The following is a 19,145-nucleotide window of genomic DNA, read 5'->3' as shown; positions in this document are numbered from 1 at the left end:
TATGAATGAATGAATGAATGATCGTTGTGAGGCCATTTTTCCCCGCTAGAGCGGGGATTAGCCTTGCGGGCCCCATGACAATCATGGTTGTCATGGGGCCCTTCCTGGCACCAACCCTTAGTCGCCTCTTACGATGTGCAGGGATAGTGTATCTATTCTAAACCAGGGTACACACCAGGATCATTCATCCCAGAAAGCTGGTACTCAATTTGCCGACCTCAGAAGGATGACAGGCTGTCAACCCCTCTGGTGTTAGTTTAGCGATCGACCGGGATTCGAAACCAGGATCCTAGGATCCCAAGCCGGCACCCTAACCACTTAGCCAACACCAGGCTCTATATAATCAACTACTGATGGTGGAAAAATATTTGTCAAGTAGAACGGCACTCAGTAGAGAGCACACCTCCACCTGGTTAGCCATATCACTCAATGGTGAAGAATCACTTAAAAAATCCTAGTACCCGGATCCGAATCCAGATCTTCACCCAAATCTAATCATTGCGTCCTTGTCACACATGCTACCTCTCTGCCAAATTTCGTCCGAATCCGTCCACAACGTTTTGTTATATCTTGTTCACAAACGGACAGATCGACAGGGGTGAAAACATAACCTCCATCCATCTTTGGTGGCGGGGGTAACTATGATGTTGTGGCGGACACGGAAGCTCACTGGCGTGGTGACATCATTCCGCGCACCAAGTGGGTGGCGGCCACGCCGAGGGGTATGCGTGGCCTCAGGATATACACCGGCGCGCAGCCCGGAGCGCGCCAGTGTTACAGTGAGCTCTTGAATAAAGACTCTTACAAATTACCGCGTTGTCCGCTTCCTCCTTGTTTACAAGCAGCGCGCGTAACGCTGCGCTTTACTGGTGACCCTCGACGTTGAATCTGCCGTAGCGATCCTTCCAAACGCATCCCACCTGGCATCCCTGCACCCCGGACGCCGCCGGTCGCCAGAGGGCGCTTCGGCCGGGTCATCCGTTTGCCCCGCAAACTGGCCCTCCAGGTGCGCGGGAATTCTGGGGGGGGGGGGGGGGGGGGGGTGCGTGTGGCGGACACGGAAGCTCACTGGCGTGGTGACATCATTCCGCGCACCAAGTGGGTGGCGGCCACGCCGAGGGGTATGCGTGGCCTCAGGATATACACCGGCGCGCAGCCCGGAGCGCGCCAGTGTTACAGTGAGCTCTTGAATAAAGACTCTTACAAATTACCGCGTTGTCCGCTTCCTCCTTGTTTACAAGCAGCGCGCGTAACGCTGCGCTTTACTGGTGACCCTCGACGTTGAATCTGCCGTAGCGATCCTTCCAAACGCATCCCACCTGGCATCCCTGCACCCCGGACGCCGCCGGTCGCCAGAGGGCGCTTCGGCCGGGTCATCCGTTTGCCCCGCAAACTGGCCCTCCAGGTGCGCGGGAATTCTGGGGGGGGGGGGGGGGTGGTGCGTGTGGCGGACACGGAAGCTCACTGGCGTGGTGACATCATTCCGCGCACCAAGTGGGCGGCGGCCACGCCGAGGGGTAGGCGTGGCCTCAGGATATACACCGGGCGCGCAGCCCGGAGCGCGCCAGTGTTACAGTGAGCTCTTGAATAAAGACTCTTACAAATTACCGCGTTGGCCGCTTCCTCCTTGTTTACAAGCAGCGCGCGTAACGCCGCGCTTTAATGTCACCGGTCACATGGTGTGGCGGCCATCTTAGATTTAAGGAAAACCTTTAAACATATCTTTCTCCAGAACTGCTGAAAGGATCAACGTGAAATTTCATATACATGATGAATTCACCATGAGGATTTTTTCCTGAACATATCAATACATATCAAACGATTGAGTTTTTTATTTTAGACATTCTGCAGACTAAAATTGTGATATTCTGACAATGTCAGACATGGAGGCCGTTATCAACGCAACTTGTTGAAATATCATGCTATAAGGTCTGTACAAAACATCGTTTTTGACCCTATCACTCAATGGTCAAGAATCCCTTTAAAATCCACATAAAATGGGTCCCGATCTTCACCGAAATCGAATCGATTCGTCCTTGCCGCACACCCAACCAGTCCACCAAGTTTATTAGTTGTTTATTTTAGTTTGCCGCACACCCAACCCTTGCCGCACACCCAACCCTTGCCGCACACCCAACCAGTCCACCAAGTTTATTAGTTGTTTATTTTAGTTTGCCGCACACCCAACCCTTGCCGCACACCCAACCCTTGCCGCACACCCAACCAGTCCACCAAGTTTATTAGTTGTTTATTTTAGTTTGCCGCACACCCAACCCTTGCCGCACACCCAACCAGTCCACCAAGTTTATTAGTTGTTTATTTTAGTTTGCCGCACACCCAACCCTTGCGGCACATCCAACCATCCACCAAGTTTATTAGCAATCCGTCCATAAATTTTAAAGATAGGCTACACTGGCAACCAAGCGGGCAAACAGTGTGAAAGATAACCTCCGTGGACCTTCGGTGACGGACGTAATACCCTGGAAAAATTATTGCCGTTTGATCGCCCGTTGTACGTCATGACGTTGGCGCTGCGGTGACGTCATGACGTTACGCGAACGTTCAAATCGCTTTTGTGAGGTGATGCGCGGTTCTCGCGTTTCTTGTGTCGCGTTCCTTCATCCTTCCCCCACTTTTTATTCGCTCATTCATTCTCTACTTGATCATTCGTAGTGAGAGCGGCTTTTCCCGTCCTCTTCGCGTGCGATCGACCCGGGAAAGAAAGCGAATGAAGAGAGAGAGCGCCGTGCTGAAACTTCGAGAGAGGTACGGACGTTGGGGGTCAGGAGTGTGGGGTACAAGGGAAGGGGACGAGCTGGTTTACTATTTGAGACGCGAACGCTTTCGAGATCATCGGGAGCGGATTATTTAGTGGTGGAAATTGGAATATTTGCTCTCTCTCCAGTGAGGACCTCGTGCTGTGGAGATGGCGGGCTTCGGGATCAAGTCGCTGCTCCTCTCGCTGCTCGGGATCTGTGGTGAGTGTGGAAAAGTTGAAAGGAACCACCAAACCGAGCACGTCAAACAGCCGCCGCTCGTTACAACTTACAACTCACCCTGGATGTTTCCTTCATGAGCTCCATTCCCAATACGTCACTGATGTTTGGTTTTTGTGGGATTGTGATGATTTATTCACATCAAAGATGTTTTCCGGGGCCCGATGTGCAGTTTTCGTTTACTCGACTTCACTGATATCTTAACCTATTTTCCCCGTCGCCATTTTCCCCCAAATTGGCTTTTCAAGACTGAATCGATGAATGACCAGGTCTGCCCTCCTTTACCTGTGTGTGTGGTTACGGTTTCCCTTCGTTTTGATCCTCTCGGATCATGTCGAGAATAATGTGCATTGTCTGTGAAGTTGTTCCTTCAATCACATTTTCACCACTCCATATTGTCAACCATGTATCGTATGTCTGTGGGTCTTTGGGCTTGTATGGTGCAGATAAATACTACTATTACTACTACTATTACTACTACTATTACTACTAACACTATTACTACTAACACTATTACTACTACTATTACTACTAACACTATTACTACTAACACTATTACTACTACTATTACTACTAACACTATTACTACTAACACTATTACTACTAACACTATTACTACTACTATTACTACTAACACTATTACTACGAACACTATTACTACGAACACTATTACTACTAACACGATTACTACTAACACTATTACTACTAACACGATTACTACTAACACTATTACTACTAACACTATTACTACTAACACTATTACTACAAACACTATTACTACTACTATTACTACTAACACTATTACTACTAACACTATTACTACTACTATTACTACTAACACTATTACTACTACTATTACTACTAACACTATTACTACGAACACTATTACTACGAATACTATTACTACGAACACTATTACTACTACTACTAACACTACTACTGCTAACACTACTACTACTAACACTACTACTACTAACACTACTACTACTAACACTACTACTACTAACACTATTACTACTAACACTATTACTACTAACACTACTACTACTAACACTATTACTACTAACACTATTACCACTAACACTATTACTACTAACACTATTACTACTACTATTACTACGAACACTATTACTACTAACACTATTACTACTAACACTATTACTACTAACACTATTACTACTAACACTATTACTACTAACACTACTACTACTAACACTATTACTACTAACACTATTACTACTAACACTATTACTACTACTATTACTACTAACACTATTACTACTAACGCTATTACTACTAACGCTATTACTACTAACACTATTACTACTACTACTACTACTACTACTACTACTACTACTACTACTACTACTACTACTACTATAACTACAACTATTACTATTTCTACTACTACTATTAGTAGTACAACTACTACTACTACTACTACTACTAAAACTAATACTACTACTACTACTACTCTTACAACTATGACTATTACTATTACAACTACTAATACTATTACTACTACTACTACTACTACTACTACTACTACTACTACTACTATTACTATTACTACTAACACTAGTACTACTACTAATACTACTACTATTACGACTAACACTACTACTACTACTACTACTACTACTACTATTACAACTACTACTATTACTATTACAACTACTACTATTACTATTACAACTACTACTAGTACTATTACAACTACTACTAGTACTATTACAACTACTACTAGTACTATTAATACAACTAATACTACTACTACTCTTACAACTACTACTATTACTACTACCACTAACACTACTATTACTATTACTACTACTAATACTTGCACTACTATTACTACTACTATTACAACTACTAATACTACGATTACTACTAATACCACTATTACAACTACTAATACTACTATTACTACTAATACCACTATTACAACTACCAATACTACTATTACTGGTACCTCTATTAATCCAACTACTATTACTGGTACCTCTACTATTACTGCTAATACTACTACTATTGCTACTACTACTAGTTTAACGATGGTTTTTTGTGTACATAATCGAGGTTCATGGAAGAGCTAGTACATCGAACGGATCAGGATGTCGAACGGATCAGGACGTAACAGACAAAAACAGGGCGCAAAAGCAACAGGAGAGAGAGAGAGAGAGAGAGAGAGAGAGAGAGAGAGAGAGAGAGAGAGAGAGAGAGAGAGAGAGAGAGAGAGAGAGAGAGAGAGAGAGAGAGAGAGATGGGGAGAGAGATGGGGAGAGAGATGGGGAGAGAGATGGGGAGAGAGATGGGGAGAGAGATGGGGAGAGAGATGGGGAGAGAGATGGGGAGAGAGATGGGGAGGGAGATGGGGAGGGTGTGGGGACTTGGACAAACAATGGGTGTGGGGAGAATTGTGGGGGGTGGGGTGGGCAGAAGAGGATGCATGAAGGGGAGAAAACTGGAAATTTGGGTGGGGTTAACGAGGGTAGAAAGGATCATGGTTTTGGATTAGGGACAATCTCAGATGGTGGTGAACAGCTGTCTTGAAGACCGAGAGGGCAGAATGAGATCGAAGAGAATGTGGAAATTGGTTCCACAGGCGGGAAAGAAAGGGGAACGAATGAGTGGAGGTGACCAGTCATCCTGGATTTAGGTAGTTTAAGTACAAGGAGGTTGATGGTAGATGTAGACTGTGTGAGCCCTGCAGATACCTGGGGGGGACGAAGTACGGAAGGAGCAGAGGACCAGAAAGGAGGCGGTAGAGACGGGCCGACCTGTCTGTGATGGCGAAGTAAGTGATAGAATCGGCTTAATCTCGGGAGATTCCAATAATCCTGAAGGCCTTGGTTTCCATGGCGTCCAGCTGAGCAAGATGTAAGGCACGTTAGCCAAGCCAAATGGAGCAGCCAGCACAGCAGAAGTGCATGAAGTCATTGCAGGTGGATAGGTGTTCAGGTGTTTGCCTATGAAGGACTTCGGACGACGCAGGATGCCCAGTCGGCGTCTGGCTTTGGATGCCTACTTTAACATGTGTTTTGCCCAAAATATATCATGGCTGATGGAGAGACCCAGAAGTTTGAAAGACTTAACTTCCTTAAGAGAATTGTTAAGGAAGCAGATGGGGGAGGGTGGGTCGTTGCCAGACGGTCCTTGCAGAGCGAGATAGTGAGAGTGTGAGATTTGTCAGGATTGAAAGACATATTCCAAGTGTTTGACCAGCTTGTGATTCCATCAAGGTCTGAAGAGAGGGAAGAGGCCGAACCCTGCCGAGCTGAAGGATAAAATAATGTCACGGCAGAGGGTCGAGACATCTCCAAATATATAAAGAGGATGTTCCTGAGAGTGAAAGATTGCTAATGAAGATCAGGAATAGGACTGGGCCGAGAACACTGCCTTGAGGAACTCCAGCTTTGACAGGGAGAGGAAGTGAAAGGTTTCCGTTGAGAGACACACATTGGCTATGAGAGTAGAGGAAGTCAGTAAGCCATGTGTGCATTCGGCATTTGATGACATAAACAAAGAGTTTGGAGAGTAAGGCAAGATACCAGCCTGTATCAAAGGCACGAGATATGTTGAGAGAGGCGGCCCTGATCTCATGTCTGACATTGAGGGCCTCCAGCCAAATAATTATTGCCACCTTTTGTGGTCGGTGGGGGATATCTTTGGCACAAGTCTTTCACGAACTGGCTGATCAGGGTTGACTGGGATTGTGTTTCCACCAGGCCAATTGGCCCATCATTCACTGAATGCCATGTACACATCCCAGCGCTCCTTATTTCTATAGAGTAAGGATTTACTTACTAATATTACACAAGGTGGATTATGGTTTTATATACGAAGCAGTTTATTCAAAAAGTATTCTGATGTACTATACTCTATTACAGAGTGCCGGTGCTTCCAAAGCAGTTTCTTGGCAAGGGTTGTGTACTGGGTGGTTTGCCATTGCCATCCCAGCAGTGTAGTTATGGCAGGAATTTGTAATTTGCTCATGGTGCCGGCGATAGCTCGGCTACTCTTCATGAAGGACACCGAGAGGATCTTTAACACCCACCAACTAATTCTGACAGACGAGACGCCAAGTTTAACGTCCATCCCAGGGACGGAACACGTATTGATGAATTGCCCTAAATGTGAAACATGGGGATGACAGTTCAGAGCTGGGCCAATGTTTGAACCCAAGTTAGACAGCTTAGAGGCTAATGTGTATACTTTGATATATATTGTTACAGATACGACTTTGATGGTATGGTGGGCCGAGCGGGATGGCCGCCGTATCCGTACAAGTTACCCCGATTGCACCCGGGGTTGACTAATCGCGCTATGCTGGCTCAATAAGAAAAAGAAGACACCCGGCTGGATTACAATCACACAATACGACACCAGGGATACGGTTCTCAAAGGTTGTTATTACAATTGCGGAAGGTTTAGATTACAGGGACAAGAGGGAAACATAGGAAGGTGGGCACTTAAACACACTTATATTATCCCCGGACAGACGACAGGTAAACGCGGGACAAGGCTCACTCACACGGGGTTTGATGGCCAGGAAAGCGGGTAGCGATCGCTCCAGGTGCACCTGTGCTCAGGGCAGGATCACGTACGGTGGTGTCCAGAGATGCGTGAAGGTATCACAGCGCTTGTGGGTCGCGACTTTGGTCTCAAGCTGGGGAGGTCGCTCAGCGCTCGGGAGGGTGGCGTCTTTTCCTTCCAAGCTCGGGGCGCATCTCACGTCACGTCCGGCGCGGGGCCGCGTATATCCGGCGGGGAGTCACGCCCTCGCTCGTTAGCTCCGCCCCATATGGCATCGGCCCATGGCTTCTCATTGGGTGCGGGGGTTACCGGCTCCGCCCTTGACGAGGGGCCGACAGGGAGCCCCCTTCTGGGTAACCCCGTCGAGCACATGTTCAATGGCGGCCAACCGAGCCGGAGTGAGGACGCAAAGCCGCTGTTGTTGTGGTTGTTGTTGGAGCTTGAGATGATGGGAAGAGATGCGGGGAGGTATGGGAAGGTCCTAAACTCCTACTGGTGCCATATCATCACATTCTGGTGCAACGAAGAGTCATAATTAATGGAAACAAGTCCTTAACTGACATAGATTAAGAATAACTAGCAAGATGTCCTATAATTGTCTACGTGTGGTGCGGGGGACCTGGGCACGACATTTAATGGGGGAATGAAGGGGAAGATCGGCTCTAATGGGTGTTGTTTACAGACAATGGGACTAGGGAATGGGGTAAGGGGAGAGTTGGGGAGTATCGGAGAAGATAGGGGAATATTTACAAGCGGATATGGAGGTCAAATTCCATATTCGCAACATTGCACCCTTCTCTACCCTCGGGGCGTCCCGACCCGATAAATTTTTACCTACTTTAGTGTGGCACGCAATGTAGTTCCCTCTACTATTAACTCTACCCTGAGTGCGACAGTTTTACAGATATTCACAAATGAGTAAATATGTCCCCCTGCGACGTTGCACCCTTCTCCTCACAGAAACACACCCACAGGATAACCGAATCCGGAAAGAATTCTCAAACTAAACATACAGCCGGTAGGGAGCATTATTTACAAGACTACGCTGCTATTTACACTACGATCCAGGACCTGTTTTTGGAGGAACACATGCAGATGTTATGCATAGAGAGAGCGCGCTTGCCAACATCGATACACCAACCCACGAGTGCTCTGTGGCCGACGGCCTTTAATAACGTGCAGAGCACCCTTTCCCGAGCATCAACAGCACCACCCCACCACCAATCGGTGCAGTCACCATTGTTCATTGGAATAAAAATAACTTCAACAACCCCTAACCCTGCAGGTGTCTCTTGTTCTTCTTGTGGTGCACTTGGTGGTAACTAAAAGTGGTTCACCTGTATGGCATAGGTGCCACGTTGACCCATAGGTCCATCCCCGGGTGGTGCTTGGCCGCAAACGAACTGCGGTCCATTGTGGGTGGCCACAAACATTGCGGTCCATATGGTGTATCGATCCCGGCAGCAAACAGCGAAAGTGCAGGCCCACAACTGCGCAGCCAGCACCTCTCTCTCCTCTCTCTCTACCCCAAAGCCAGATCCTCGGAGGTGGGAGACAAAAGAAGAAACAAGTGAGTAAGGTGGTAAGGGCGCAAAAGTGCACGCAATGTAAGGTGATGCACACTGGGGGCACATGGGAACCAGGTGAGACAGGTACGTCCCTATCGTACGCCCCCCCCACCAGGTAACCTACATGGCCCCTCCCTTACCCCTTACTGCATCCACAAAACACAACCCTACTCATAAACATCTACTTTACAAATCAACAAACATCCCTACTGTCTTCCCCGTTCCTCCCATATACCAAATTCGTCTTCTCTCCCTCCTAACCAATCAAATTTGCCATTTTCAACTCTCATCAAAATTTGCCATTTTCAACTCAACATCAAAATTTGCCATTACCAATTCATCATCAGTCCCTCCTAGGGAGGGAGAGATGGAATCACCCCAATGTCTCATCCACGTCGTGATGCGTCTCACAAATCCTCACAGCAATCTCATTTCCTGCACAAAACAAAGAAAACACAGGTGTGGAGTCATCATCATCACCACAGGCAAGTGGCTGCGTATGGTGCGACAGGTTCATCAATCCTAACTATCGCCTAAATGACTTTAACAACTTTACACTACCCGGGGTCTTTCTCCGGCCAAACCATTGGCCCTCTTACACTATGGGTTCTAAAAACCAATTCCCATTGGCCAAACTGTGGTGCTCTTCAATTTGGGGTCTCACTCCCCCGATTCATCTCCCGGTGCCCTCGCACAATTTCTGGGCTGCGGCGTGTACCTCTCCCAGTGGGTCTACCCACCTGCACACCTCCACCACTGCAGTTGCCTCCGAGCTTACCTGCTCCTTACCCTAACCTAACTACCAGGGGAAGGCCCTCTGGCTCTCTCCCCACTCCGTGCCCTCTCTGGCACTGGGCTGCCCGATCCACACCCGGGATCCTCAGGCACCCACTCACAACTACCGGCTCCCAGAGCCCACCTGCGGCCTCACCTGGCCGACATCCTCACAGTGGTGGAGTGCCCAACCAACTACACACACTAACAGGCTACACGCCCAGCCATTTCCACAACACTAATGCACCCATTCACAACACCATTCTGCAACCGCACCACAAATGCCAATATCCAACCACAATTTACCTGCACCCTCTACCTAACACTTACACTACCCGCCCCGGGTGCTCGTGAAAGGGGTCCACTCTTCCCCCATCCACACCTTCGCACCATGCACACCACTCCGTACCACTCACTCCAACTCTCTCCACACACCTGTACCTGCACACCTGTGCTCTCACACCTGGTGCCACCTGCACCCTTCTCTCCCCAAGCGCATTCGCGCTGATCCACACACTCACTACTCATACACTGCTCCACACGCCTGTCCAGTTGCACACCTGTGCAATCACACCTGTTCAATTCTCACACACACACGGCATCATCTCAGCTAACTACTCCCTTCTGAAACTTGCGCTTCCCAGTCGTCCCTTTAACTATTGCGCTCCCTCGTCATTATCAACCACACTAAACTACCTGCGTCCCCACTACAGGTATCAGTCACTAACTAAACTTAACGTTACCTAATGTCAATCTCTTCTAGATCCCTACACACCATATCCTAACCCACCCGGGCTAGTTTTCACTGCCATACACCCCATAAGCTATTGCTCCTTTGCCCCCACCTGTGAGGGATGGTGGATTTGCCATCCCACCACATCGGGGGTCTCTCACTACCAATTTTGCACATCAAATTTCAATAAATCAAAAATTTGCCAATCACTGCCCATCATCTGCTAATCACTACTGCCAATCCCTTGCCAATCATCAAATTTTGTTTTTCTCCAATTTTGGGTCCAAAACACTAACCTCATCACCCAGTCGACTCACTAATACCTCTCGGTGCGCCAATCCCTGTCCAAAGCCCGGCTTCGTAAAGCCAAGCAATGGATGCTGGTTGTTTTGTGCCAGTGGCTGGATGCATCCCGCATTCGGTGCAGGGAAGGAGGTTTACCCGGGCCGAGATCCCACGCACCATCTCGGCACGGAGCCATCCCATGGCTCGATCTCGGCCTGCCGGAATGCCTCACCAAAAAGTGGTCGCCATGACGACCCTTTCTATCGGGCTGCCAGCTCCGCCTAGTGGAGCCTGGACGCGGCCGTTCAAAGCGAGGCCCGGCACGCACCGAGGGCCTGCTTCGGCTAAAAGTCGCTCTAACCTCTAACCCGTGTAACGTCGATGCTTCACCTGGACGCTTACACCCCGCAGCCCGTTCCTTGCTCACACATCCAGCCGTGCCCATGCTCCTCGTACCGTTCCTTACACACCCAGGCACACCCATTCCACTCACAGCCTTGGTCACACACCTGACCACCGAACACTTTGGCACACATTCGTTGTTCGCACACCTCACCAATACACCTCTTCGCGCCCCCTCCTCGGTCACCTCCTCTGTGACAATCACAGGTGTGCTCTCATTCGCACACCCAACCACGTGCCTCACCACCAACTCCAGCGTGCATTCCCACTCACGCTCTACCATTCCAGGTGTGCATCCTTCCATCCCAGGTGTACATCCTCGCTCACCTGTCACAACTAACTCACGCTCCATGTCACTCTCACTACTTTCACCTCCACTCGTGACAACGCACTCACCCTTACTCTTGACAGCACACTCTTTCCCCATGCACCTGTCCGTCACACACCTTTCTCGCGCACACTCTCCCGTTACACCCTCTGTAACACTCACCACAGGTGGACACTCTTCCTTACTTCTGACAGCGCACTCTTTCCTCATGCACCTGTCGGTCACACACCTTTCTCGCGCACACTCTCCCGTTACACCCTCTGTAACACTCACCACAGGTGGACACTCTTCCTTACTTCTGACAGCGCACTCTTTCCCCATGCACCTGTCCGTCACACACCTTCCTCGCGCACACTCTCCCGTCACACCCTCTGTAACACTCACCACACCACGCTTCCATGTGCTCCCTCGCACACGCGCTACGACCGACTCACTCTCGCCAGCACCCTCACTCCTCCTTGGCACGCACTTTTTCCTCACACACCCCAGAGTCGGACTTTCTCGCACACCTCCTCTTTCGCACACCAGACCTGTCGCACACTTCACCAACGGCCTCTCACGAACACCCGGGTCCATCTCGACCCCCAAGCTCCTTAAATCCCCTGGCGCATCATACGCACGACCATATTGGTCACCACTTACACCGGGTCCTCTTTCTCTTCGCTTCTCCTCCGTCACCTGCGAATCCCTCATCCGGTTAATGAGCACATCATCACGATCCGAACACAGACTTTGGACCAATTCTTTTACTTCCTCCTTTATCTCTTTCTTATCCCCTCTCCGTCGCTTCTTAATTTCGCTCACCCCTTCTTCCACTTCTTCTAATTTTTGCTTCATCTCCTTCATCTCTTCGTGCGCCCCTTTAAGTTCTTCCTCTAACTCCACTTTATTTTTTTCTATGTGCTCCCGCACCTCCCGCTCTTTAACCTCCATTACCTCTACCACCTTGTCCATTTTCCTCGTCAGGTCCTCATGTACCGTCTGGCACTCTTTTTTAATTACCCCTACGTCCTTTTTCATCTCTTTCTGTGTCGATTTTAAACCCTCTATTACCGCTGTGTTCTTCTTTACCTGGTCCCCCAACTCCTTTTGTCCCACTGTCAGTTGTTCTACTCCCAGCGTCAACTCCTCTATACCACCTTGCAATTTTACAGTCCCCTTTCTCACCTCTTTCTCCATGCGCTCCTTACAGTGCCTCACCTCCTCGCGCACTCCTCCGACCTCCTCACTCACTCCTCTTCTGATCTCCTCTCCCATCACTTGCATCTCCTGCCCAGATGCCACCCTCATCTGCTCCATTTCCTCCCTGTGAGCATCCAGTTTGGTTTCTACCCCCATTCTGACCCCCTCTATCTGCTGCTCCATTTGTTTAACTTCCCTTTCCGCTTGGTCCCTCATGTCCCTCAATTTGCCTTCCATACTGTTTTCTAACCCCTCTAACCCATTTTTCACTTCTTTTATCCCGTTGTCTAACCCCTCAAAATTATTGTCTAACTTCCCAATTTTCTTGTCTAACTCCTCAAAATTATTGTCTAACTTCCCAATTTTCTTGTCTAACTCCTCAAAATTATTGTCTAACTTCTCACCGGTACCCCTCGCTTCGTCCCTCATTACCCCCATTTGGCCCTCCAATCGCTCACCCTGAGCATCCATCCGGTTCCCCAACCGCTCAATTTGGCTCCCCATACTCATCTGTACAGCTGCCTGTAACTGCGCAATGAGGGCCTGCATGTCAATCGGCTGCATGTTAAAGCCCGCTGATACAGCCGGCTCGGCTACCGCACGCTCGTGCGAGGCGCCTTTTTGCGCGCCCGCTACTTCGTGCGTGACGGCGCTATTTTGCGAACCTGCCGCCCTCACTGCTTCGCTCTCCTCTTGTCCCTCAATTTGGTCCTGGATCGACCCTACCTCACTCTCCTTTACCGGACCCCAGCCGTCTTGATCCGCCATAGCGCGACTTTCAAAACTCGGTTTTTATTTTTTTTATTTTCGTAAAACAAATTGAAATTTCGCCGTTATAATTTCGCGCGGGAAACGCGCTCCGAATCGATTTTCCCTCCCAAAATTTGGGCCTAACTAATTTAGTCCCGGGTTCGAATCCCACTCCTGACACCAATTGTTACAGATACGACTTTGATGGTATGGTGGGCCGAGCGGGATGGCCGCCGTATCCGTACAAGTTACCCCGATTGCACCCGGGGTTGACTAATCGCGCTATGCTGGCTCAATAAGAAAAAGAAGACACCCGGCTGGATTACAATCACACAATACGACACCAGGGATACGGTTCTCAAAGGTTGTTATTACAATTGCGGAAGGTTTAGATTACAGGGACAAGAGGGAAACATAGGAAGGTGGGCACTTAAACACACTTATATTATCCCCGGACAGACGACAGGTAAACGCGGGACAAGGCTCACTCACACGGGGTTTGATGGCCAGGAAAGCGGGTAGCGATCGCTCCAGGTGCACCTGTGCTCAGGGCAGGATCACGTACGGTGGTGTCCAGAGATGCGTGAAGGTATCACAGCGCTTGTGGGTCGCGACTTTGGTCTCAAGCTGGGGAGGTCGCTCAGCGCTCGGGAGGGTGGCGTCTTTTCCTTCCAAGCTCGGGGCGCATCTCACGTCACGTCCGGCGCGGGGCCGCGTATATCCGGCGGGGAGTCACGCCCTCGCTCGTTAGCTCCGCCCCATATGGCATCGGCCCATGGCTTCTCATTGGGTGCGGGGGTTACCGGCTCCGCCCTTGACGAGGGGCCGACAGGGAGCCCCCTTCTGGGTAACCCCGTCGAGCACATGTTCAATGGCGGCCAACCGAGCCGGAGTGAGGACGCAAAGCCGCTGTTGTTGTGGTTGTTGTTGGAGCTTGAGATGATGGGAAGAGATGCGGGGAGGTATGGGAAGGTCCTAAACTCCTACTGGTGCCATATCATCACATTCTGGTGCAACGAAGAGTCATAATTAATGGAAACAAGTCCTTAACTGACATAGATTAAGAATAACTAGCAAGATGTCCTATAATTGTCTACGTGTGGTGCGGGGGACCTGGGCACGACATTTAATGGGGGAATGAAGGGGAAGATCGGCTCTAATGGGTGTTGTTTACAGACAATGGGACTAGGGAATGGGGTAAGGGGAGAGTTGGGGAGTATCGGAGAAGATAGGGGAATATTTACAAGCGGATATGGAGGTCAAATTCCATATTCGCAACAATATGTTCACGTACAGTCACGTGAAAAAGTAAGTACACTCCATGTAAAGTTTTGACTTTTTCAACACATTTCAACATACAGCTATTTGATCTTCATTTCAACAATTGATAGATAAAGGTGATATAATATAACAAATATCATGAAACATTTACATTTTGTTGTCCATTGTATAATTTAAATGAACATAAATGCAAATTTCGCATGTGGAAAAAGTAAGTACACTCTTGGCTCTAATAGGTGGTATTGTCCCCTTTGGCAGAAACAACCTGAAGTAGGCGTTTCTTATAACTGTCTACCAGTCTCTAACATCGACTGGGAGAAATTTTTGCCCACTCCTCCATGCAGAATTCTTTCAGCTGTGCGATGTTTGAGGGGTTTCTTGCATGCACAGCTCGTTTCAAATCCCCCCACAACATCTCGATGGGATTTAGATCCGGGCTTTGACTTGGCCATTCCAGAACCCTCCATTTCTTTCTTTTCAGCCATTCCTTGGTGGATTTACTGGTATGTTTAGGGTCATTGTCATGTTGCAAAGTCCACTTTCGGTTGAGCTTCAACTTCTGACAGATGGCCTCACATTATCCTCAAGCACCCTCTGGTACAATGAAGAATTCATAGTGGATTCTATGATGGTGAGCTTCCCACGCCCTGATGCAGCAAAGCTGCCCCAAACCATAATATTTCCACCACCATGCTTTACAGTTGGTATCAGGTTCTTGTGGTCAAATGCTGTCTTTGGTTTTCACCAAACATGTCTTCTGGTACTGTGGCCAAATAGCCTTACCTTTGACTCATCTGTCCAGAACACATTGTTCCAGAATTTCTGGTCTTTGCCTGGGTGTTCATTGGCAAACTTTAGTCTTGCCCTGATTTTCTTTCTGGACAGCAAAGGTTTCCTCCAGGCACACCTCCCATGTATATCAAATTTGTGCAGCCTCTTTCTAATGGTAGACTCGTGCACTTTGACATCAACAGTGGCAAGAGCTACCTGTAGGTCCCGTGATGACATTCTGGGGTTCTTCGAGACTTCTTTCAGCATCTTGCAGTCTGCTCTTGGGCTGACCTTGCTGGGGCGGCCTGGCCTGAACAAGTTGGCAGTTGTTTGGAATCTTCTCCACTTGTAGATGATCTTCCGGACAGTCGAATGATTGATTTCAAATTGTTTGGAGATCTTTTTAAATCCCTTCCCAGACTCGTAGGCATCTATAACCTTATTTCTGAAGGCCTCAGAGAGCTCTTTTGATCTAAGCATGGTGACGCCGCAAACTTCAACAACAAAGAGCAAACCAAACTAAATGTCAGGTTTAAAGAGCAAACCAAACGTATTTTTGACTCGAAGGTCACAAGAAACTCATTTTGCAATAAATGTTCGTTTCCCATTAATCGTCCACTTTCTAAAATCAAATCTCACCCCTCCCCTCCAAATCTTCCCCATAACCCCTCCCCTCCAAATCTTCCCCCTTTCCCCTCCCCTCCTAATCCTCCCCGTCACCCATCCCTTTCAAATCTCCCCCCTTGCCCCCTCCCTCCTAAACTACCCCCTCACCCCTCCCCTCCAAGATTCTCCCTCACCCCTCCCCTCCTAGACTCCTCCCTCACCCCTCCCCTCCAAATCTCCCCCATATCCCATCCCTTTCAAATCCCTCCCCTTGTCCCTTCCCTCCCAAACTCCCCCCTCGCCCCTCCCCTTCAAATCTCCCCACCCTCATTTCTTCTCAATTTCCCCCCTCTCACTCCCCCTCCTCAAAGCGTCCTCCCCGCTTCTTCCCCTTCCAACTCTCACCTCCATCTCCCCCAACCTTCTGCCTCGCTCTTCCCCCTCCTCAAATAACACCTCATTGTGCCTCACCCAATCACCATCAAACCTTTTGTCCGCCCCATCCTTCCCTTTCTCCGAGCTATTCTGAAATCTCTGACACACCTTCAACAGCTCTCCCTACCTCTTCCACCTCTTCCACATCTTACCCTGCCCCTCTTCCCCCCTGTTCTGTATCCGATGCTCCCCCTTCCTCTTCATTAACGGTATGGACCTCAAACATCCGGGGCCTTCATTCAAACTTAACTGATCTCTCCATACAGGTTGCTTCTGTCAAACCAGACGTGATCTGCTTAACAGAAACTTTCCTCCTTCATGATGTCTCTGATTCCTTAGTATCTCTCCCGGGTTACTCCCTCCTCCGGTATGATAGACCTGAGCCTCGTGCTGGAGGTGGGGTTGCTATCTTTATCAAAGACTCTCTTCCTCACTCGCCCTGCACTGTACTCTCTCCACCTCACCCCCAGGAATACCTCTGGCTACGGCTTCCCCTTCGCTCCCACCTCTTGTTCATATGTGTGTTGTACCGTCCACCAAACAGTGATGACTCCATCTACATCTCGCTGTCTGATAATATGGACCAACTTCTATCTACTCATCCCAACTCTCTCTTCCTCATATGTGGTGATTTCAACTGTCATCATGCCAGTTGGCTGGGTGTGGGTACCTCCCTCACCAGCCATGGCTCCTCAGCAAAGGACTTCTGCGACTCACTGGGACTGACACAATCTGTCAATTTTCCGACCCGGATCTCAGTCAATGGAGCATCTTCTCTTCTGGACTTGGTTATGACTAACTTACCTGAAAATGTCTGCTGCTCTTCTTCTGCGCCAATCGGATCATCTGATCATGTCCTTGTTAAAGTGGACATCTCTGACCATTCTCAGGGAGCCTGCTCAGCGTCGACGAGTCTGGCATTTCACTCAGGCCAACTGGCACGGTCTTCAAGCAGCCATCAATCATCTGGACTGGTCTCCCATCTCTACCACCTCTGACATCAACTCATCCTGGGAATTCTTCCAAAGTAAATTGCTCTCCCTCATGCACAGATTTATCCCATCTCGTCTTCAGTTGTCATACCCTTCCTCCCGTCCATGGTACACGGAATCTTGTGGTGAGGCTGTTGCCCAGAAACAACTTGCCTTCGTCTCCTGGAAAGCAAATCCAACGGAAGGAAATCTCATTTCCTTTCACAAAGCCCGAAACAAGTGTGTGTCCACCCTCAGGAGAGCCAGGAAACAATATCTCTCCGTTCTCAAGACCGAACTCTCTTATCTGTCTCCCTCTTCCAAATCCTGGTGGCGTCTGGTCAAATCCGTTTCTGGTGTTTGTTCCCCCTCCATCCCCTCCCTTACCTCAAACGGCTACACAGCTGACTCCACACGTGAAAAAGCTGAATGCCTCAACTCTGTGTTTGCCTCTAAATCTTGTGTCCCAAATCCATCCCTCTCTGTACCCACCATACCCAGTCGTACCCAGCTGCTCCTGGACTCCGTGTCCTTTCCTCCTGACAAGGTGGAAAAGTTTCTGTCAACCCTCGACTCTGATTCTGCAACTGGACCCGATGGCATCAGCCCACGGGTCCTAAAATCCTGCTCTGCCGCTCTATCTCACCCTCTCTCTGTTCTCTTCACCCTCTCTTTTGCTCAAGGTCAACTGCCATCTGCTTGGAAATCAGCCAACATCACCGCTTTGCACAAAAAAGGTGCAAAAACAGATCCTAGCAACTACAGACCAATCAGCCTTCTCCCAATTATCAGCAAAGTCATGGAATCCATCATTGCTTCGGATATGAAATCTTTCCTCTTCTCCAATGGCTTGATCTCTGAGCATCAATTTGGTTTCAGACCAGGTCACAACTCTGGACATGCTGCTTCTGCTGTCTCAACAATGGATGGAGGTCCTCAATGCCAAACAGGAAATTAGAGCTGTCTCCCTCGACATATCACGTGCCTTTGATACGGTCTGGCACCCCGCTCTGCTCACCAAACTCTCCTTCTTTGGTATCCATGGAAATCTCCACGCATGGCTGGCTGACGTCCTCTCTAGTCGTCGTCAACGTGTGGCCCTGAATGGGGTTCTCTCATCTCCTCTTCCTGTTCAGGCTGGAGTTCCCCAAGGCAGCGTTCTGGGCCCTGTGCTTTTTCTGGTCTTCATCAATGATCTCTCTGACTCTCTTGAAAATCCTCTCTATCTCTTTGCTGATGACTCCACTCTCTGCCGCTCCATTCCTCTTCCCTCAGATCGGCAGTCTGCAGCCTCCTCACTCTCTGAAGACTTGGACCAAATCACAGACTGGTCAAACAAGTGGAACATGTCTTTCAATCCTGACAAATCTCACACTCTTCCTATGTCTCTCCGAAAAGATCGACTGGACAACCCTCCCATCTACTTTCTCAACAATCCTCTCCAAGAAGTTCTGTCGCTCAAGCTTTTGGGTCTCACTATCTGCCATGATCTTTCTTGGGAAAACCACATTTCCAAGCTGGCCTCCA

The 19,145-nt window shown here is 48.9% G+C and overlaps 1 protein-coding gene across 1 annotated transcript in view; it reads left to right on the top strand.

Annotated features, from left to right (window-relative positions):
• Positions 1–2,567: 2,567 nt before the first annotated feature.
• PTK7 (protein tyrosine kinase 7 (inactive)) overlaps positions 2,568–19,145 on the top strand; it is a 148,863-nt gene continuing 132,285 nt past the window's right edge. Inside the window, exons 1-2 of the mRNA XM_068131445.2 lie at positions 2,568–2,766; positions 2,906–2,978. Coding sequence (XP_067987546.2) covers positions 2,927–2,978 — 52 coding nt within the window. The 5' untranslated portion in view covers positions 2,568–2,766; positions 2,906–2,926. The remainder of the gene's footprint in view (positions 2,767–2,905; positions 2,979–19,145) is intronic.

Source organism: Myxine glutinosa, chromosome 11 (assembly GCF_964187855.1).
Source record: "Myxine glutinosa chromosome 11, kmMyxGlut1.1, whole genome shotgun sequence".
NCBI lineage: Eukaryota > Metazoa > Chordata > Myxini > Myxiniformes > Myxinidae > Myxine > Myxine glutinosa.
The sequence above is the reverse complement of the archived record's forward strand: the minus strand, read 5'-3'. Positions and strand labels throughout refer to the sequence as shown.